General features: G+C 48.3%; 1 protein-coding gene across 1 annotated transcript in view; it reads left to right on the forward strand.

The window, feature by feature from the left end:
* wtip (WT1 interacting protein) overlaps positions 1–22375 on the forward strand; it is a 36254-nt gene that overhangs the window by 8589 nt on the left and 5290 nt on the right. The window contains exons 2-3 of the mRNA XM_063188541.1: positions 3913–4014; positions 20690–20757. Coding sequence (XP_063044611.1) covers positions 3913–4014; positions 20690–20757 — 170 coding nt within the window. The remainder of the gene's footprint in view (positions 1–3912; positions 4015–20689; positions 20758–22375) is intronic.

Below are 22375 nucleotides of genomic sequence, written 5' to 3' on the forward strand. Positions count from 1 at the left end.
TAAGATTTTTCGCCTTTGTGTGCTTACTGCCACAACATTCAGCAGCTTTTTATAGTCACTGCCATTCATCAGCTTTTGCATTGTGCATTTCCCAGTTGTGACCCAATGCCCGACTCCTCTTCCTGTATAAATGTATGCATGCATATATATACGCATTTGCCAAACTGTGGCTGGCCATACTATTGACTCCTGGTCTGGAATCGTTAAGGCACCAAGAGCATGTTGCCCAGGGTCCTTTGAGCGCCAGAAGAAAGGCCTCTTTCATGCCACTTGTAAGAGTAGGCAAGTGAGCGGTGCCAATGGGTGCCAGGTGGCTCTTCCTTGATGGAGCGGATGTGTGGCTTACAGGCCATGGGCACTCCTTGCCAGCTCTGCCCCCTTTTTCTAACCAGAATGCATTGCACATAGCTCACTGTTCTGCCCACTCGCATTGCCTTGCTAAGGCATGGTTTGTGCCACCTCACAAGTTTGGCACAATGGTTCTGTGGGATTATTCCCTCTTTGTTCCCAACTCATAATGCCACTGATTGATTGGACATCTAAAATGCTTGGCCTGATATTGATGAGAATGGATGTATGGATATGGAAAGAAGAATGGATATCGTTTGGATGATATAATTTGGACAGATGGTAGTTTACACAGCCACACTTACACAATGCAGCCATGGTTACTAAGGTGTTCACTTTAATATGCCAGGAAATAGCTCAGAATGTAAAATAAGTTGGATCTGTAATAATGTTTTACAGTACTACTATGTTGTAAGTATGTTTATAGATTCCTTGTGACTAAATATTTCTGATGCAAAAAAAAACCCTGTATCGCTCTGTGAAGAAAGAGACCTTTTGGACTGTTGAGACATAGCCTAGTCCAAGCAATGTGGTGTGACCATGGCAACCTGCAGACACCTTGAGAATTTCCTGAAAAGTGAATAATGTGTGACGTCTCTTGGAACAGATGAATTGTTGGAGCTTTTGACCTGTCACACATTGCTATTCTCTCCCCCTCCCCCCTTCTTTCACTGGACTAAAGTGCACCTGCACCACCACGCATCAAACCAAACGCCAAAATTGGAGCTCCAACTGACGAATCTGCAATGCTTTCCTGTCCTGCAATGCTTTTCACGCCTCAGGTTTAATCAGTGTAACTCCAGTCCGGTGAGGCACAGCTCATTGGGCAGTCCAGACACTGCCTGCACTGGAGCAAAGGGCCTGGGCATTTTTTGTCAATAATGCCACATTGGGCTTCCTGTCCTGACTTGGCTACATGGGCACATTAAATGGGCTATGCCATAATAGCCATGTTCACTTTACATGGTGACCATAAGTATGTAATGTGCTGTATGTGCGTGCATTTGTGTGTATATGGAGCATGCTATGATGGAAATGTTGGCAGAAGCTGTAGAAAAGGTGTGATAGCAATTGTTTGTGTTTGTTTTACTCTTGCGTTTTAGCCCTAATAAGTTTTACAATTTGAAAACTTTGAGTTATTGAGTAAGTGACCTTTGTGAAAGCAAATTTCGACAAAATGTTACATAGTGTATGTGATAAATGGACAATGCACAGAGCGTGAGGCTAATGATTTGTTTTTGGATTGCTCTTCAATTGAGTTGTTCTTCAGTTTTCTAATCTGGGATGTTGCTTGCTCCAGAGACATGTGTCATGTGGGGTTTTCATATGTTGCAAGAGGAAATGCCAATATTTGAGTTGAATTAAGCTGAACTTGTACGCTGGGGCATTGGAGAAGAGAAACAGTGCTGTTTGGCTCAGTTAGGGACTTAAGCCGGCCGGGTGATTCATTTTAGTTTAGTTTGATATATGAAAGAGGCTCAGGAGTCTCCTGCGATCGAGGATTGATGCCGCTGTGGCCATATTTCTTTGTGTTTTTCATAGCTAAGATCTGAGAGATATATATAATAGCCCCTGTGATTATGACCCCCAGCCCCCCCTCAATGTAATATCGTCTCAGGGGGTTGAGGAAGTGGTCGGGGGTTGGTGGGGGAGAGTGGGGTGGAGGCGGTGGAGGAGGTGGGTGGGTGGTGGAGGAGTGTGTGTGTGTGTGTGTGTGTGTGTGTGTGTGTGTGTGTGTGTGTGTGTGTGTGTGTGTGTGTGTGTGTGTGTGTGTGTGTGTGTGTGTGTGTGTGTGTGTGTGTGTGATGGGGAGGCTGCAGGCCAGCTTGAGCCCCCTTCCCTTCTCTTCCGTCTTCTTCTCTTTCGGGATGTAGTGTCCTTTGGGTTGGGTAAGGAGAGCATGGACAGTAAAAATGTAATGTTATATCAATGCAGAGTGCTCTTGGACCAAATACAATGTAGAACAGGTTAAATTGACTCTAAATGCTGTGTAACACTGTGTTGTTTATAGTTTTGGAGTTGGGGGGTGTACTACAGGCTGGCTTGAGCCAGGCCCCTTTGCTTCGCTTCCCTCTGGGGATGTGGTGTTGTGTGGGTGTGGTGGAGGTGTCGATCGGAGGTGGAGGGGGGGTGGGTCTACTGCAGGCTAGCTCGAGCCCCTTTCCCTTCCCTTCCCATCTCTTCCCGTTCGGGATGTGGTGTCCTGTGGGTGTGCTGACCCCAGGCTCACCCCACCCAGGCTTTGACCCTGCACTCGCTGAGGAATGTGACCCCCCAGGGAGGCCATCTTGTGCATGAGAGCGTAGCCATCTCTCTCTCTCTCTCTCTCTCTCTCTCTCTCTCTCTCTCTCTCTCTCTCTCTCTCTCTCTCTCTCTCTCTCTCTCTCTCTCTCTCATTCTGCTGACTCACACACCAGACCAGTAACTAACTAAACGCCGCATCCTCAGTCCCATCGTGCAAAGGGCCACTTCCTGAGTCCATCCAGTAAAGCTCTGCATCCTGACACCATATAGTTGAGCAAAGCTGAGTGGAATGGAGCGAGCATGACAGCCATCTTCTCCTGCGGAACATTTTTACATACGCTGAAGGAAGAATGTGTTCCCGCTATGTTTTTGTGTCGTTCATGACACGAAAGAGTTTCTCGGTTGACATTCTATGTAATTACTTCCACATAATAAACGGTGAAAGGCTCATGTGGTTGTTTGTTCCGTGGAATTGCTGTCACGCACTCTTGAAGTTGACATTTCTATTCCTCATTTATTTTTATTTACCAGCCTTAGCAACTAACTCCGACCCCATAATGACATGCTGCTCACTGTTGCCATGGTTATGGAAAGCTGAATCTCAGCGTGTAGCATACATTTCTGATTCTGATCGTCTGTGTGCTTATCCCTCTCCAGGTGTCTGTTGATGATGTATGTCTATATGGTCTATGTGGCTACCTCTTGGTATCGGATGCCTAGTGTATATTTCTGCATGTCTGGTCATATGTGTGGTTGCCATTCTCCATGTGTCTGATGGCCAGTGTGTATGTCTGTATGACTGATGCTCTGTGTGTTTCCTCTGTCCAGTATCTGAACTGTGTATTTGTGTGGTTACCAATCTCCAGGTGTTTGATTGTCTACTCTAGACCATTGATTCTTAACCTGGGTCGTCAGAATTCTGGATCCAAAGAATTTTGTTTGCATTGGTCGTGATCAAAGTTATACTTCTGAACATTATATTTAGGCCAAATTTAAAATCAAATGAGTACATATTTTTGGTAACCATTTAAAATCATGAAGCTTTTGATTAATGTCTCAAGCAAGAGGCATTGCAATGAATGGTTTACAGCAATCCCTTTAGGTCATATACGGGTAAAGTTTTGGGTTCGTGGTGTGGCTTGTCTGTCTCTGACACATCTAAGGGGGCTTTAACAAAGAAGGTTAAGAATCTCTGGTCTAGGCTGTGTGTTGACATCTATCCAGGTATCTTTACTGTGTGTCTGATTGCCTGTATTTACCTGTCTGTCCCCAGGTATCTGTGCTGTATGTCTGATGGTCTGTGTGTTTACCCATCTCCAGGTATCTGCATCAAGTGTGGGAAGGGCGTGTACGGTGCGAGCCAAGCGTGCCAGGCCATGGGGAACCTCTACCACACCAACTGCTTCACCTGCTGCTCTTGTGGTGAGTGTATCCTGAGAGGAAATCACGAACAATGAATAGATATTGCCTCCATTATCCAGAATGGAAAAGATCATGGCCTGTGTCTGTGAATGTTACATTACACTGATGCTTTTATCCAAAGTGACTTACAGATATTACAGGGTGTTGGATGTAACCAACACAGTCCCTGGGACAGTGTGGGGAAAGGTGTCTTGCGTAGGGCACTTCAGCCATGGAGGGAGGAAGGGATTGGTAAGGGTGGGGATTGGACCTGCAACCCTGTGCTCTACAGACCAACTGCCTAATGCTGCGTGTAGACCAGAAATGACCTACGCTACCCAGGTAGCTGAGGTCGCTGAAGAGGTTTGGCCATGAGTTTGCTTAATTCGCTCTGGATGTGACATTGACATGTTTGATTTAGCTAATCATGTAATGGCTCTGGCTTGAAAACCTGGGACATTTGGAGATATGAACCTTCCAATTGTTTTTTGCAGAACCATGTCATAGCTCATTACCATAATATTAGCATGACTTTAATCGCTGAATTAATTCTCTCTGGTCACTCAGGTCGCTTTGCTCCTGGCGGATTCACTTCAGTTGCTTTAGTCGCCGACCCTCCATAGACAAATAATGACTTTCGTCACGCAGGTAGCGTAGGTCGCGCTTGCCATACACATAGCTTAACAGTTACACCACAGCTGTCCTGATGCTCTGGAGATTCCCAGTCTCCCAGGGCATGGTATCCAAAAAGAGTTCATTTGCAGGCACCTGCACATCTTGTGAAGCAGAGAAGTGGAAATTCCACCACGTTCCTATGGGAACAAGTTAACTGCTCATCGCTGGGGCTGCACACATTTTCAGAACAATTACCTGCCTACCAAAGTGTCCCTCTCTTAAATCTAATGATATACAACATGGTGTTGTGAATCATCTTCCCTATATATTTTTTTTTAAATACGTACAAAAAAGAGACCCAGTTTTGAACCTATTAAGTTAGACCCTCATGTTTACCTGTGTTTCCCCTTGTGCCGTGCAGCTGGTTGTGTCAGCAAGCTATGGGGGAAGAGCATGGCAGGCAGGCAGCAAGCTCTGGCTCCCCATTAGGCTGCCAACATCTTTCTGGTTCCCCCAGACAGGTTCATGGTGGGCAGGCTGGCATGCTTTTGGTTCCCCCAGACACGGTTGTCTCTCCCCGTCTCACTTGGTCTACAGTGAATCAGAGGAAAACAGTGACTTGTTGGGTGTCAGGTTACCAGGTTCCTTCTTGTGTGCTTTCGTCGCCCCCCCTTCTCTCTCTCTTTCCTTTCCTCTCTCTCTCTCCCTTCCTCCTTTCCTTGTTTTTTTACCTCTTCCTTTTGCTTCTTTTTCTTTTCTTTCTCAGGTGGCGCTGCCCCACCCCCTCATCATCCATCCTTCTCTCCCTCTCTGGCCCTCACTCTCTCTCCATCTCTCAGCTACACCCTCCTCTACCCACTCTACTTCTCCCTCCCTATCTGCACCAGTGTTGGAGAGAGAGACAGAGAGAGAGGAGGGGGGAGTGGGCCTGTGTATGTATGTGTGTGAGAGAGAGAGATAGAGAGAGAGTGATAGAGAGAGAGCAAAAGAGAGAGAGAGAAGAGGGAAGTGAGGGAATGCATGAGAGTTGAGTTGAGTTGGCTGGCGGGCGGCGCTGCGCTGCTCTGCTCTGCTCTGCTCTGCTGTGTCACCTGACTCCTGAGCCACTCTCCTGTTTCCAGTGTAAACAAGAGAGAGTGGATGGACAGGGCGCTCCGCTCCAGTCCTTCATTCACTCCTGCCGCCTAGCACGGATACTGTTTCCAGCCACCTCACAAGAAATGCAAATGCCTCAACTTGTAATTGTATATACATATTGTGTAGGTGAATTTTATTGTGTTGTGTTGGCGGCACAATGGAGGGCAGAGTCTAAATCCCTGAATTCCTCTTTCTTCTTTGTCGTTGCCTTGTTGCTTCCCTTTTGTTGTAGGGATGACTCAGACACGAGTGACAGGATGTTTAACGGAAGTGTGTGATGACATTTCAGTGTGGTTTTGAGCATCTTTAAGCTGTGTGTGTGTTGGGGGTGGGGTGGGCGCTGTCTGAGTGCTATATGTTTGCTCATGACGAGGAAGCATACTTGCTTATGACTAGACCACATCGGTTATATGCTGCATAAACTCCTTAGCCCTTTTAGGAGTAAGGAATTTCTAGAGGTTCTTCTAGAATTTTACTGGAACACTCTACAGCTCCCATAGACGTCTGTGTTAAAAATATCGCAAATACATTATGACATCATAATGAGAACTAAAATTTTGGGCAAAATTCTAATGACATATTTGTGATGGTACTCCTCAAAGGGTTAATTTGTTTCATAGCTGTCCTTCATGAGCTGTGATCACAATGGCACAGAGTAAAGTTTAGAGGAGCAGGCCCTACCGTGGCTCTAACGGTAGGGCATTGCAACCCGGGTTCGATTCCTTTGCCAACCCTTCCTCGTCTCTCTCTTTCCACAAGACGTTTCCTGTCCTACTCTACTGTCCTGTCACTAATAAAGTTTACAGGAGTAAGCTGCCTCTGTCACTCGAATTAGATACAGTGCTCCCAACTTTTACTGTAGGCTACTGGAAGATTAACACCACTTGTTATTGCCGCACTTCACAAATTTTCCCCCCTTCCATGCTCACACCACCACATACATAAGACTTCAAAGGTGTTAATGTGTATGTGATTAATGGACATTGCCCAGAGCTCACAAGGGCCTTGCATGGGGCAGTCAAGGAAACATGTTACCAAATCAGTGGCTTCTACTATAAGTTATAGATGGGTTTTTTTTGTTTATCAACACAGTGTTGTGAGGAGGGGCAAGACAGTAGTAGCCAACCATGTGAGCTAATTTTTTGACCGACAGCGGTTTCCAACAATCAGAGGTTGGCTGAATCTCAAATGGTGCACTTGTGCACTTTAGTGTTCATGTTTCAGTGTGTATGCCGTATTAGTTACGCACTGAAACATAGTGCCCGAAGTGCACAAGTGTGCCATTTGAGATCCAGCCATTGAGTTGTGCGCAGCTAGTTTTGTGCAGTCAGGAGAAGAAAAAAAATTAGAACCCATGTATAGATGAGTGCATTCACACCCTGATATTTCCTTTTTCCATGATCCTTTTCCAATTCCCACTACTGTTATAGATGTGCACACCCTGCTATTTCATTTTTGTTCGGGCACATGACTAGCCATCACGGTGGCAGGCGAGCTGTGTGTCAGTAATGACTCGTGGGGTCCTTCAGGCCCTCTCAGGAGTGTTTGTGTCCAGCGTAAACTCCAATGTGTATCACTCTGCTCCCGAGTGAATGAGATTTGCTAGCTTCCAGGAGGCTAAGGGGTCCCCTGTGTTTGGTTTTGCTGACACGGTGAGGTTTACGTGCAGAGTGTCCGCAGCTGTCATAACACCATGTCCTGATGGATGGGGGGCATGCCGCGGACCACACCACATTGCACCGCACCACACTACACTACAATGCACTGCACCACAATACATTACACCACACTACACTACAATGCACTGCACCACAATACATTACACCACACTACACTACAATGCACTGCACCACACTACATTACACCACATAACACCACACAGCTTCGCACCACACCACAACACACCACTTTACACAGCACCACACCGCAGTGTAACATGCTGCACCGCACCACACCCCAGTGCACTGCATCGCACCACACAACACCGTACCATACCACACCGCAACACACTACACTGTACTACAACAGCACCGCACCACCCCATACAGCATTATACCACACCTCGCCACTCATACCACACCACAAGAGCACCTCATCGTGCCCCACCACAATCCACCACACTGCACCTCACTGCACCGCACCACACAACAAAGCACCACACCACACAACAATGCACCACACCGCACCACACAACAATGCACCACACTGCACCACACTGCACCACTGCACTATACCACACCTCACCACTCTGTACCACACCACAAAAGCACTCCATTGCTCCGCACGGCACAGCCCCAGGCTTCTCTCCTTAGAACCCCACGGTAGTGCCAGGGCAGGGCATTCTTCAACAAGGCAGGATAGTGTGTCTTAGGAGTGTGTTGGTTTGTTTTGTGTGTGGGTCTCTCTGTCTCTCTCTCTCTCTCTCTCTCTCTCTCTCTCTCTCTCTCTCTCTCTCTCTCTCTCTCTCTCTCTCTCTCTCTCTCTCTCTCTGCCTCTCTCTACCTCTCTCTCTACACACACACAAACACACGCACACACACAGAGGGAGAGAGAGAGAGAGAGAGACAGAGAGAGCGCTCCGAAACGGCCCTGTAGGCTCACCGGTAGCCCTGGGCTTTGTTTAGCCATGCATAATTGAGCCCTCCTCTTGGCTTACTACCATGGTTGCACCCTTTTTTTCACAAAATGGTCAGGAATGCAACCTACACCCCCCTGCCTGCTCTCCACTGCCCCTCTCTCTTCTGCTCACTCCCCCTCTCCCCCTCTCCTCCACTCTCCTCTCCTCTTCACTTCTGCTCACTCCCCCTCTCCCCCTCTCCTCCACTCTCCTCTCCTCTTCACTTCTGCTCACTCCCTCTCCCTCTTTCCTTCTTCTGCTCTCCTCTGCCCGTCTCTCCTCTGCTCCACTTCACTCACCCCTTCTCTTATTCTCCTCCCCTGTCCTCTTCTCTTCACCTCTGCTCACTCCCCCTCTCCCTCTCCGTGCTCTTGTCTCTCCTCTGTTCTCCTGCTCCCCTCTCCTCTCTCCTCCTCACCCTCACCTCCTCTCCTCTTCCCCTCTCCCTCTCCACTATCTGCTCACCTCCTCTTTCTCCTCCCCCTCCTCATCCTCATCTCTCCCTCTCCTCCTCCTCCTCCTCTCCTCTTTTTTCTACTCTGGTGAGGCTGTCCCATGAGGGCGTCAATCAGTCCCAAATTGTAGCAGGGCAGCTTATCAGACCAACCAGACGGGCCAGCTCTGAGTAATGGCATGCAACGTACAGTACACACACACACACACACACACACACACACACACACACACACACACACACACACACACACACACACACACACACACACACACACACACACACACGCGCGCACACACACGCACGCACACACACACACAGTCACAACCTCCCCCCTAGAGACCTATACACACATGCAGACTTGAACTCGCTCACGAACACACAGTCCTTTCATACTCCCGCTATGAGTAACAAGATGTCTATCCTTCTGTGCCCCAACAACTACCTACCCCCCCCCCCCCCCCCCCCCCCTTCACAGTCTGCTGTTCTGCTAAGGTGAATCACACATTCAGCCTTCCCCTAATGCCTGTTTTCTCACGTGAGTGTGCGGCTTCTGTTACAGACGGCATGGTGATTCACATGTTTGTGGGTCTGCTGTAATGGCTGTGCCCGGACAACATTATGTACACAGACGCACACAAACATAGCCATGTTAGGATACAGTATACGCACGCACACATGCAGGCGTGCGCGCGCGCACACACACACACACACACACACACACACACACACACACACACACACACACACACACACACACACACACACACACACACACACACACACACACACACACACACACATTTGAGTACTTTTATTTGGACTGCACCCACACACATGCACACACACACAGGCAGTCAGGCACACACATTAAACTGACTGAGACACACTCCTACAACTCCTACTGCCCTGCCAGATCGCAGATCACAGCCACCTTCTCCTGGCCGTTGTTGAAAGGCTTGCGTCTCTTTGCCCTCTAGTCAATGATGCGGCTTCTTGAAACGCATGTAGCACCTGGCTCTGACTTCCTGAGGGAAAGAGAGAGAGAGAGAGAGAGAGAGAGAGAGAGAGAGAGAGAGAGAGAGAGCAAGGGAATGGGAGAAGAGAGAGAGAGAGAGAGAGAGAGAGAGCAAGGGAATGGGAGAAGAGAGGGAGAGAGAAATAGAGAGAGAGAGAGAGAGAGAGAGAGAGAGAGAGAGAGCAAGGGAATGGGAGAAGAGAGAGAGAGGGAGAGAGAAATAGAGAGAGAGAGAGAGAGAGAGAGAGAGAGAGAGAGAGAGAGAGAGAGAGAAATAGAAAGAGAGAGAGGGAGAGAGAAATAGAGAGAGAGGGAGAGAGAGAGAGAGAGCGCTGTGAAAACATTTCTCCCCAGTAGGCTCGTCAGGAGCGAGCTGCTGAGGTCATAAAACAAGTTGCCTCTGGATGTGTTTGGATGGCGACCAAGAATACAAAGAGTAATTTGCTGTTCAAAGACTTTTCATCTTCTCAACCACAGCCCACCAGTGTTTCCTCTGCTTCACTCTGCTCCACTCGACAAGAAGGGACAAGCATCCTGTCCCAAAGAGAGAGATTTTTTGTGTGTCTTTGATATTCTCACAGGGTTGCGGCAGTGTTGCCAGATTGGGCGGTTTCCCGTCCGATTGGGCTGCTTAGAATGGGTGTCTGCGGGTAAAAATGGGTACAAAGGGCATTTGGACGTGTTTTTCTGCAAATGTATGGCCATAGAAATCAATAGCGTTTAGTTCAAATTGGAAGGGATTTAGTGCTTCCAGGCGGGTTTTGAGCACTTTTTGGGCTGGAGTTAATCAGATTCATATGGCAACCATGGAGGAGCAGGGGTGGTGGTGATGGAGGTGGGGGGTGAAGACGCGTTAGGTTAGCCAAGGCCCCCGCTCTAAAAATGATTGCCCCTGAAAGATTTCCGGTCTGTTGCTATGTTTAACAGCACACACAAAACTATGGAGGAAACAGAAACATGTTCTGGGTCTCTGGGGCCGAGCAGCGCAGCTCTGCTGATATGTGAAACGCGCAGAGCGTCATGTGGAATGGAGGCGTATGTTTTTGTAATGAGTAAAGGAAGACAGATCAGTGCATTCTGTCTTCCTGTTCCTCCTGCCCTGTCCGTTTGTTTGTAAGGCTAATATGCGTAGGTGAACTCTAGGCTTTGGGTTACACCAAGAACATTTTTAAATCACAACTGTACCCCAATAAAGAAATGTCTAATGTGTAGTGTCCAAGTTAAAGTCTGGTCCAATAGTTTAAAAACACACCTCTGTCTTTGCCTTTGTTCCTCTCCACCACTCTCCCTTTTTCCAGCTCCCTGTCCCCACTCCCTACTCCATTGCCTCCAGGTCCCCTCCCTCTCCACCTCCATGATACTCCCATGCCCTCTCCGCTCTCCCCCTCTCTTCCTGCCCCAGCCCAGGCCCCAGCCCCGGCCCAATCCACCAGCAGGTGATAAAGAGCTGCCTGTTCTCTGTAGAGGAGCAGGAGGGTGGGGTGGAGGGCAGAGGTGACAGGGCTGGAGTGGAGAGGAAAGCAGAGGTAGAACGGCTGTAGAGCAGAGGTAAGACGGGTGGAGAGGGGGAGCGGAGGTGGAGACGGGAGAGGTAGGGGCTGGGGAGACAGGAAGGGAGGAGAGTCCAAAAACCTGGAAGGACACACCCCTCACACACACACACACACACACACACACACACACACACACACACACACACACACACACACACACACACACACACACACACACACACACACACACACACACACACACACACACACCTTTTCTCCAGTTGGAAACTAAACTAAGGAACTACATAGTGTGCGGATTTGTTTTTCACTCTTGAACGAGCAAAGAAGAGCATGGAGTGTGTCTAAGGTACACCAAGCCAGTGAGCATGAGACATTACAGGAGAAGTGTTGCTTTTGCTGTTAAATTTATCGTTGTGAATATGGGGGAAAAAAACAGTAGTCGCCGCTGATGGGAGCTGAAAGGTGAGGTGGTTACATAACGGTGCCAGGCACGGCTGTTATCACTGCCTTGTTTCATGTTTGCAGAGCCGTAGAGAAAAAAAACAAACAGAAACATTCCAGGTGTGACTTCAAGGTCATTGACAATGTCATTGGTGAATTCTCACAATCGAGACAACAGGTGTGCTAAGTACAGTACTTTAGGGCATTGTCCCATTTGGATTTCATTAATTGACGAATGCCTCACACAGGACATTTGATACGATGCATAGCGGTAGTGAATTACAGCAATTATCTCAGCCCACATAAAAGCCAATTGAATAGTTTCAAAACAAAAACACTGTCTGTGTGCTGTTAGCCCGACATTCTGTGTATTTCACGAATGGTCTTATTTCGCTTCTCAGGGGAGGGTTTAGTCGCCATACCAGACAGCCGGCCAATAAGCAACGTGGGCGCATAATAGCAAACGTCAAGAACGTCAACTGTTAGCGATTGGTGGGAGCAGGTCCACTCATTTCCAACCAGAGCTGAGCTCACTCCTCCCACCTAAGCGCTCCAGGGCATCAGGGATCCAGGCCAAAAATGAATTGCGATGTAATTGTGTGGTGTGCTAAAACCAGGCTAGTGTGCTGTAGACAGGCAGGCATAAGTAGTGGACTAAAAAAAGGGACATTTAAATGTGTGTCCCCGAGAGATATCATTACGCATGTAGCCTTCCCCACCAACAGCTTCGGGTCTGTGTGTCAGGTAATGTGTTTGGGTTGGTGCTGATGTGATCTGAGAGAGTGAGGACCTGGGGGACCATGGCTGAATCTCAAATGGTGCACTTGTTCACTTCAGTGTTCATGTTTCAGTGCTTATGCCGTATTAGTTACGCACTGAAACATAGTGCCTGAAGTGCACAAGTGCGCCATTTGAGATCCAGCCCATGATCAGGCGAGTTAAGAGTCATCTACTGGCTCCTGAACCCCACGGCCAAAACCAGATCCATACAGAGGAGCAGGAGCAGGGACCATGCTCACATTGTGCACCTCTGAAATGCATCATTGGTGAGAGGAAGGGGCGATAGAGCCACGCCACCCCAATCACCTAGCCTAGCGCACAGTACTGTAGAATGGCCCTTTGTAACGCCTCGTTGGTGGGAGGGATTGAGTGAGGACAGGCCCCACCCATTCATCTAGCATCGTGTTTCTCAATGGGGGCCCTACTGCCCCTCAGGGGGCGTTAGGGAGCCCTTTAGGGGGGTGTTGAGAAAGATCGTTTAGGGGGGCCAGTCTATTTGGTAGGCTTATGATGAGATCACAGGGTGTTGGGAAGCCTATGATGAGGTCAAGGGGGGTTTGTTCAGAAAGGTTGAGAACCATATATAGTACAGTATGGTAGAGTGGCAGAGACCCTACTCACATTGGGCCCCTTTGTAACCGCAGTGGTTGTTGGGAGGGAGGAAGGGAGGGATGCCAGACCCTACCCCATTCACCCAGGGTACAGTACACGCACAGTGGCAAGAGCAGGTACCACACTCACACTGGGGCCCTTTGTAACCGCAATGGTTGGTGGGACTGGATGGACATAAAGACGACGTACCCCACCCCATTCACCCAGCCTAGCCTACTGTACAGTTGCAAGGGCAAGGACCCTGCTCATATTGGGGGCCTTTGTAACGCACCATTGGTGATAGGGAGGGGAGGGACAATGCACCCCCATACCCTGTACCCCTGCACCTTGTCTAGTGTACTGCATAATACAGTACAACAGCAGGAGCAGGGAACATTCTGACATTGGGCTCCCTTGTAACCACACCACTGGTTGGAGAGAGGGAGGGACGATGGAGCCCGCACCATTCACCTATAGCCTTGCTGTACAGTCTAGTACAGTAGATTAGAGTGAGCTGTGTTTGTGGAGGTAATTAAAAGATTAGCTTTCCTGCTGCTGGGAGAAGTAAAGCTGCGCTGCAGTGAGGTGATAGCGATAACTGGAGCCACAGCGGAAAAGAGAACAGCAGCTCTTGTTTGTCCACTGATATTGTTAGAGGGCATCTGTGTGACTGTATGTGTGCACACACAGCGTAGCGTTCCTCATTGAGCGAGGTTTACTGGGATCGTGCACTGCTGTTGCATGCCCGACTGGAATATATTCTGCAGGTGATCAACCAAGACCAATTAAGTAAATCACAACAAAGCAATGTTACTTGGTGCTGTATGTAGGAAATAGGAACTACCGTAGTCCTGGTATTTCATGGTCAATGGCTTTTCAGGTGCTGTTTCCATGTAGCAGGATATTTTTGTTAGCAGGGTATTTTTTTCTCCTGTTTAGGTGTAAACGCAACATGTGGATAAAAATAAATCCTCCATTGTAACAAATGCGTTTCAGCCCCCTAAACAGGATATTGTTTTTATACCTGGATTTTAAATATCTGCTGTGTGGAAACGGAAGGCCAAAACCAATGCAAAACCAATGCAACCAGGAGAAAAAATATCCACATATAAAAATATCCAGCTACGTGGAAACAGCACCTAAGACACACCATAATGGTGCTGGTAACCGTTCCCACACCAGTTACGTTATGTAGCCCAAAGGTTGCTTGTTCAACTCCTCCTCTGCCAGGGTGGTGGGGGATAGTAATTCACCAGTGCTCTCCCCCATCCTCTTCCATGACTGAGGTACACTGAGCACCATGGTACCGTCCCGCCACATTCGTCCCTTGGGGAGCCGTTTGGGGCTACCACCTTGCACGGTTGAGGCATAAATCCAATATTGTTGTGTGCAATGAGCGCTGTGTGCTGTAGAGTGCTGTATCACAATGACAATGGGAGGTTCCCAGGTTGGCTGTCACTTGCATCATTCAACATTTGTTGTAGAAAAGCTGCTATGTCAACTATAATTTTTGTTTTTTTATTTAGTGGGTTAGTATATCACACAGACGTTTTGGGCTTCGCAATCTTCAGTGTCAGCATCCAGAATTGTAATTGAGAGTGCAGCTTTTCAATAACGAATGTAAATTCCTTTTTTTAAGTTGCAAAAATGACTTAGTGCTGCTTTAAAACAAGCCTTTTGTGTGTTTTATTGGTTTCCTCCATGGAGATCTCTGTGGAATGCAGGCTGACCATGAGCACAAGATGACATGGAAACAGAGCGCAATACCATAGAACTAGATACAAGAAAAGCCAGAGTGGCAGGTAGCTTTTTGGCATAGTGGGTACAGTATACTATTGCATGACTTGCATGACTTGCTCTGGCTCCGCGTCAGATTTTTGCTCAGCCAGCAGTTCCAAATAACATTGCTACATCGTCGCATCGTCATCCTTTATGTCACAATGTTTGGGCAGTCACCTATTGGCCAGGAGCTCCAAAAACTCTTACATCCATGCTTTGTCATGCTTTACTGCATGTCAATATTTTGACATGTGTGATATTTCATGGAGCCTTTGTTTTCTCATAGTGCTTATTGAGGTATTGTGTACTGTCAGTTTTGTAGTTGGATTTTATGGACTTCTTGATCTGACCCAGGAAGCAAAAAACACATAAATGTTTTCCTGACCAAACGGATGAGCACTTTCATTATACGTATCAGCGAGTTAGATCAACAACCCAGTTATCCCACTTGTCTGAAGGGCACTGTCAGAAAGAACATGTGGCATGGCATCTATTTAATGCAGCCAGTCTAGATTTTTATTTCAAGTTCCTCCGTTTTGTGTACACCAGACGCAAACTCTAACCCTAGACTTGTTTATTTGAGTTTGTGCGGAAGTGGTTTTGCACACACAATATTTAAAATATTTAGTAACTGATTAATCCTCTGTTTACCTATTTTACCTTAGTCACTCTCCATGGGGTCCTTCAGTTATGCCTTTTTATACCTTTTGAATCGCTCACTTCTCCCATTCCAAACGAGTCTCAACTGAATCTAGGAGATACAGTTAATTTGGATTGTTTGGATTTGCTTGGATTGATTTGGGGTTTTACGCATTATTTTACCTTGCATCATGAATCTTGCATTTTATGTTCCCCTTACCTTCTCTCCCCTCCCATTATTTTACAATATTTTAATTCCTCGTAATTGTGTTCTATTGTTTTATGTGTTTATGCCTTGTTGTACGGTATGAAAGGTGCTACATGCGTAAATAATGCTAATAATGCTCTGTACATCCAGTAAACCTTGCCTGGCTTTGCCTATGGAGGCACCCTATGAGGTATAGATTTTACGTTGCAATTTTTTACATGGATGTATTTCATGGTTCCCACCTCTTGCCTCCACTCCCATTATATCTTAAAAAAATATTTTAACCCCTCGTAGTTTCATTTTATTCTTTTGTTGTACGTGAAGCACATTGGGCTGCTTTGCTATATAAAATGCACTGTAGAGTAAATAAACTTTGCCTTGCCTTTGCTATGGACATTTCCAGTCAGGTCTGTGAGGTATAGACTACTAGAGCATAGAGGCTGGACTGGAGGAGGACACCCCGCTCTTGTCCAGCTCTCCCCCGTGACAAAGGCAGGGCCCAGGGAGGCTCAGAGCTGGACCCCCCTCCCCTCCCCCTCTCCCTCCCTCTCTCCGTCTCTCCCTCTCTCCATCGCTCGCTCTCTCTCTCTCCTTGTGCTCGCTCTCTCTCTCTCTCTCTCCTTGTGCTCTCTCTCTCTCTCTCTCTCTCTCTCTCTCTCTCTCTCTCTCTCTCTCTCTCTCTCTCTCTCTCTCTCTCCCTTTCCCTGTGGGGAGGGGACAGCTAGTGTGTGTGTGTGTGTGAGGGGGGGTGGGGTGGGGGGTGAATGGGACCAGCCAGTGACCTCAGGCAGAAAGAATGTCCCCGTTTGCTCAGGCCTCTCTTTCTTTCTTCCCTTCTTTCTTTCTCTCTCCCGCCCTCCACCTCTACCTCTGTATGTTGTCTTCTCTCTGTTTCTCTCTCCTTTCTTCTCCAAGTAGACCCACCCAACAGCATTTGGTAAATTTCAGCAGGATACTGTTTTTTTTTTTTAAGAAAAGCACAAGAAACTTGGACATTTTCATCTGCATTTCAAAATCACTTGAGCAGTACTTTATCCTACCGGAGGTGAAAAGTTTTCAGTGATGAAACATCACCTCGTGAATGACACCTCATTGCTCGCTTTTCGCTCGGTTGGCTTGGCGTTAATTATTTCTCCCGCCTTTGCCGCCTGCGATGGGAGAAGCGTTGCTTTGGCAATGCTATTTTTGTGCATCCCTCCTCCTTCCTACCCCACCACCTCCTCCTCCAACACCACCTCCACCGCCACCTCATCATCCTCCTATTGCTCCTCCTCCTCCTCCTTCTCCTCTTCCTCCACCCCCTCCTCCTCCTCCTCCTCCTCCTCCACAACTTCCTCCTCTTCCTCATCCCTCTTCTCCTGTCTCCTCCACCTTCACCTCCTCATCCTCATCCTCCTCTTTCTCCTCCTCCTCCACATCCTCCTCCTCCTCCTCCTCCTCCTTCTCCTCCACGTCCTCATCCTCATCATCCTCATCCTCCTCTTTCTCCTCCTCCTCCTCCTCCTCCTCCTCCTCCTCCTCCTCCTCTTCCTCTTCCTTCTCCTCCTTCTCCTCATCCTCATCATCCTGATCCTCCTCTTTCTCCTCCTCCTCCCCCTCCCCCCCCCCTCCTCCTCCTCCTCCTCCTCCTCCTCCTCCTATTCCACCAACACTGGCATGGCTTCTTCTTCTTGACTCTTTGTGTGAGTGTCACAGGAGTATAAATTTTGGCGCTTAAAGACCATGGGGGGCAGGTGGGGTAGCTGTGTGTGTGTGTGTGTGTGTGTGTGTGTGTGTGTGTGTGTGTGTGTGTGTGTGTGTGTGTGTGTGTGTGTGTGTGTGCGTCTTTATGAGTGTGCCTCTTTATGTGTGTGCGTGTGTGTGTGCACGCCCGCGCTCGTGTGTGTGTGTGTGTTTTTGTGTGTGTGCGTGTGTGTGTGTGCACACCCGCGCTCGTGTGCGTGCGTGGATGCATGTGTGTGTGAGTAAGAGGAGGGGGGGGTGACAGAGAGAAAGGGGACAGGCAGAAGGAAGATGCTTGTTCCTTGTTTGTATGTGTCTGCATGCTCGTGTGCGTGTACGTGTAGCCTATGTGCGTAGGGGAGGGGGCCTGTCTTTCTCATGCCTCTGTGTCCTATAAAGTAGATGGCAGTCGGCAGGCACCACAATTAAAGCCAACTAAGGCTGCAGATTTACGAGCTCTGTGTCCCTCCGTCCTTGTGTGTGTGCCTGTTTCCATTGGCATGTACGGTATATGTGCCTGTGTCCTTAGACATATGCCTGTGTCTGCTAGGCTGGCCTGGCTGAAGTCAACACGCCACACCACACTGCCAACAGGGACTCTTCCTTCCTCCCATTCAGACCATGTGATGGGAGTCGGCCTGCGTAGGGCTGGATACGCCAAAACGTGTGTGTGTGTGTGTGTGTGTGTGTGTGTGTGTGTGTGTGTGTGTGTGTGTGTGTGTGTGTGTGTGTGTGTGTGTGTGTGTGTGTGTGTGTGTGTGTGTGTGAAAAAGAGGGAACAGAGATTGATGGGGAAGGAAAAGGGTGTGGTTTTGTGTGTGTGTGTGTGTGTGTGTGTGTGTGTGTGTGTGTGTGTGTGTGTGTGTGTGTGTGTGTGTGTGTGTGTGTGTGTGTGCCCTCTCCCATCTCCCACAATACACCACCCAGATGCTGCTGCTGCTGTGTGTGTGTGTGTGTGTGTGTGTGTGTGTGTGTGTGTGTGTGTGTGTGTGTGTGTGTGTGTGTGTGTGTGTGTGCCCTTGTGTGTTTTCACACCTGTGTGTGTGTGTGTGTGTGTGTGTGTGTGTGTGTGTGTGTGTGTGTGTGTGTGTGTGTGTGTTTTCATGTGTGTGTGTGTGTGTGGTTTCTGGGGTTCTTCATCTCCCCTACATGTCTCCCACTCCACACCACCCCACTGCTGGCTTCCAGTCCGGGCCTGATGATTCACTTCAAAGCCCTGCGTTGGTGAGCCCCATCGCGGCCGTGGTATGCTTACATTGCAAGGTCACCAGGCGGCTTAATGGAGCTCTTTGTAAGTCAGCGATAATAAAGGAGGAATACCACAGACATTCCAGCATGAGGAAAAAAGAACTGTCTTTTCTCTTCTGTCTTCTTTTTTTTGGGGGGGGGAATGGGAGCTGTGGTATGGGTGGTGATAGAGGACTGGGGGGCCCCCCCACAGATTTTTTCCCGTCATGTTTTTGATAAGGAGTAAATGGGGCAGTGAGTGGGGGGCGTATGTATGTGTGAGGAGGGTGGTGGTAGTTGTTTGGTCCAGATGGTGAGGAGGGAGGCAGGCAGGCAGGGAGGCATGCACAGGCAGGATGACAGGCCTTTGAGTGGGAGAGCCTCTCACAAAGGCCCCCAGGCTGGGGGTGGAAGTATGTGATGGGATGGTAAAGATCTCAACATTTTCCTCCCTCCGTGTATGGTGGTGTGGCAAGCAGAGTTTGCAGACAGGCCTTTGAGGGAGAGAGGCTCTCACAAAGGGAGGACTGGCGGTAGAGGTATGGGATGGTGGGGTAGTAGATCTTAGATTCTTCTCCCTTATGCCTCTCCTAGTTTAGTGAAGTACTTTATGGTGATGGTGTGGCAGGCATAGTCAGGCTCACAGGCCTTTCAGTGGGTGCCTCTCACCCCAAGCTGGGGGTGGCGGTATGGGATGGTATGGCATGGAACTGTATTGGGCATATTTTCCAACTTAAAGCCTACTTGAAATTTTGCCTAATGTGCAGAACCCACCTCTGGCTCAATAATGAATACACTTACATTAATAGTGAACAGCAACCAGCAACAATTATTTATATTTTAAGAATGCGATTACTCTCACTTGGAATACCTTTGCGGCCCACCAGTGAGCCACAGGAAACCACTGATCTTCCCTCAACTCCTTGGTTGGAATATGGTGGTATAATCTGGGTTAGGTCAGGTTCATAAGAGTTTTTTTAAACTTTGTTTTTCTGGTATTGGGCTATGACAAGGAGGGTTTTTTTTCTTTCATTCACCTGGTATTCCAGATAGATAATGAGACCTTCTAGTATTGAAGGTAAGGTGCTTGCTAAGATCAGGTGAATGAGCGCCCCTTCCCCCACAATGGTTATCTGGTCCGATTTTTCAATATGCTGCTTTCACACCTGCCTGCCCTGGCTGCCACGAGCCTCTCTAAGCCGGCCGTAATGAACATGTGGGCTCTGCTTTGATGTGAGCCTACTTGTCCCCCAGGCCTTCAGGGATCCTTGTGCTGATGATCAGCAGTGCTGAGGAGGACCATTCTCCCGCAGCTTAACGTCACTCTCTTGTCTCTTGTCTGGCTTTCGCCTCTTAAAGGTCACGACATGACCAGGTTTTTTGTTTCACTCACCTGGTGTTGCAGACAGGATTGAACTATGGTGGACGTATTGTGACTTGTGTCTTTCTGGATTGAATCCATAATTGTGGTGAATGTGTTTGTGATGTACATTATGTGGGTCAATGGCGTTTTTTGGTTCTCAGGCAGAATTACAGAATTAGTAATTGGTAAGTAGCCTCTTACTGCAGATGGGGTCCTCGGCAGGCCTATTCACTATTTGCTGGAAATACTTAACCACATCATAACAACATTGCTATGACATAGCCTCAACTATCAGCTTATGACACAGCCATTATAATTTTGGTGACAATAAGGTACGCTAAGGGGTTAATGCACTAAGGGGAAATACTTCTTAGATAATCCGCTAAAAGCAAACAAACTCTGTGGTTGCACCGACCTGATGTGAGCTACTACTAAAATGTCATTGACCCATCATCCATGTCTTTCTAATGGCTAACTGTGTATGAACGTCACATCTAAATGTGTTGTGTGTCTTTCTGGATTACATATGCAATCATGGTGAATGTATTGTGACTGACTGACTATACTGTGTTCCTCTGGTTGTCGTTGCAGGGAGGAGGCTGAGGGGCAAGGCCTTCTACAACGTGAACGGGAAGGTGTACTGTGAGGAAGACTTTTTGGTGAGTATGAATACGTACAGTATGTGCGCTCAAGTAAAGGGGATAGTTTATCTGTGATGTAGATGGAGAGAGAGAAAGTGTGTGTGTGTGTGTGTGTGTGTGTGTGTGTGTGTGTGTGTGTGTGTGTGTGTGTGTGTGTGTGTGTGTGTGTGTGTGTGTGTGTGTGTGTGTGTGTGTGTGTGTGTGTGCATACGTACGTGTGGATGTGTGTTTCAACTACCAGGCTTGGTACCTAGTCTATGTGTGTGTTTGTGTGCGTGTGTGTGTGTTTGGGCGAGGGTGATGGGGTGGGGAGGCTGAAGAAGAAGAAAGGAGGGATGTCCTGCCAACAAAAAAAATCTTGAAGTCTCGGGAGAGACAACAGATGCTGCGGATGGGCCTTTTTTAAAGGCTGCCCGATCACCACCCCCCCAATTGCCTCTAATTTTCCCTGCTCTCCCTGAGGGGCCCGCTCTCCTCCCCTGCTCTCTCTCCCTGAGGGGCCCGCGCACGCTCCTCCCCAGGGCCCCCGGACCCGTAATTACTCACAGCCACACAGACATGCTGCTTACAGGCCGGCACTGCCATCACGGCCAGCTCCACACCATCACCAAGGACCTCTCTACTCCCTCTCCCCCGTCCTTCTTTCTGAATGAATTACTCATACCCTGTAACCTGGCACTGGCACCATTACAGGAAGCTCGACCACACCAAGCCTTAAATCACACCACACCGCAGGGTTCTGCTCTTTCTCTCTGTCTCTGTCTCTCTCTCTCTCCCTCTCTCTCTCTCTGTCTTTCTCTCTCTTTTTTCTCTCCATGCTCTCTCCTCTATACTGCTTTCTCCAATCCAATTTGTCTGCCCCTCTCCCCTCTCCCCTCTCCCGTCTTTTCCCTGCTGTCTTTCTCTCTCTCTCTCTCTCTCTCTCTCTCTCTCTCTCTCTCTCTCTCTCTCTCTCTCTCTCTCTCTCTCTACGCTCACTCCCCCACTTTTTTTTCTTCACTTCTCTGTCTCTCCGCTCCCCTCCTCTTTCCCTGCTCTCTTCTCAAAACCTTTCTTCTCCTCTATCCCCCTCTCCTTTCTTCTCCTCTGTCTCTCCATGGCATGGTAAACATGGCAGACATGCTGGTGTAATTTGGCCCGGACTGTAAAAACAAACTCCAGATGACATGGCACACGTCACACGCCATCATGTGATGTCACTCCTCCTGCTCTGGAAAGCAGTGCACAGCTTTCTGAGAGTCAGCTTTCTGTTTCACAAGGGCAGAATCTTCTTTGAAGACATGGTATTACAGGTAGTGTTTATGAGGGGGGGAAATGTCCCACCCTGGTGATGAGGGACATGTAGGCTATATGTCTTTCTCCTTAGTCCTTGACAGAGGTTTGGTTTTGTTGGATGAGTCTAGAACACTTTCCATGTCTTCTAGGGTTTCTCACCACTATCTCTGAAATGGTGGCTCAATACTAACGTTGTTAGTCTCGTCTTCAGCTACTGACCTTTCCAGTCCCTCTCTTCTCGTCCCCTGTGTCTAGAGCGGTCTTTGTCTAATGTGTCGATTGATTTGACGTCATGCCAAACTGTTCTCATTTCTGGTAGTGTTTTTCACCTTTGCTGTGGTGTCGAGTGCTTGCTAAAGCG

The sequence above is a fragment of the Engraulis encrasicolus genome, chromosome 22 (genome assembly GCF_034702125.1).
Source record: "Engraulis encrasicolus isolate BLACKSEA-1 chromosome 22, IST_EnEncr_1.0, whole genome shotgun sequence".
NCBI lineage: Eukaryota > Metazoa > Chordata > Actinopteri > Clupeiformes > Engraulidae > Engraulis > Engraulis encrasicolus.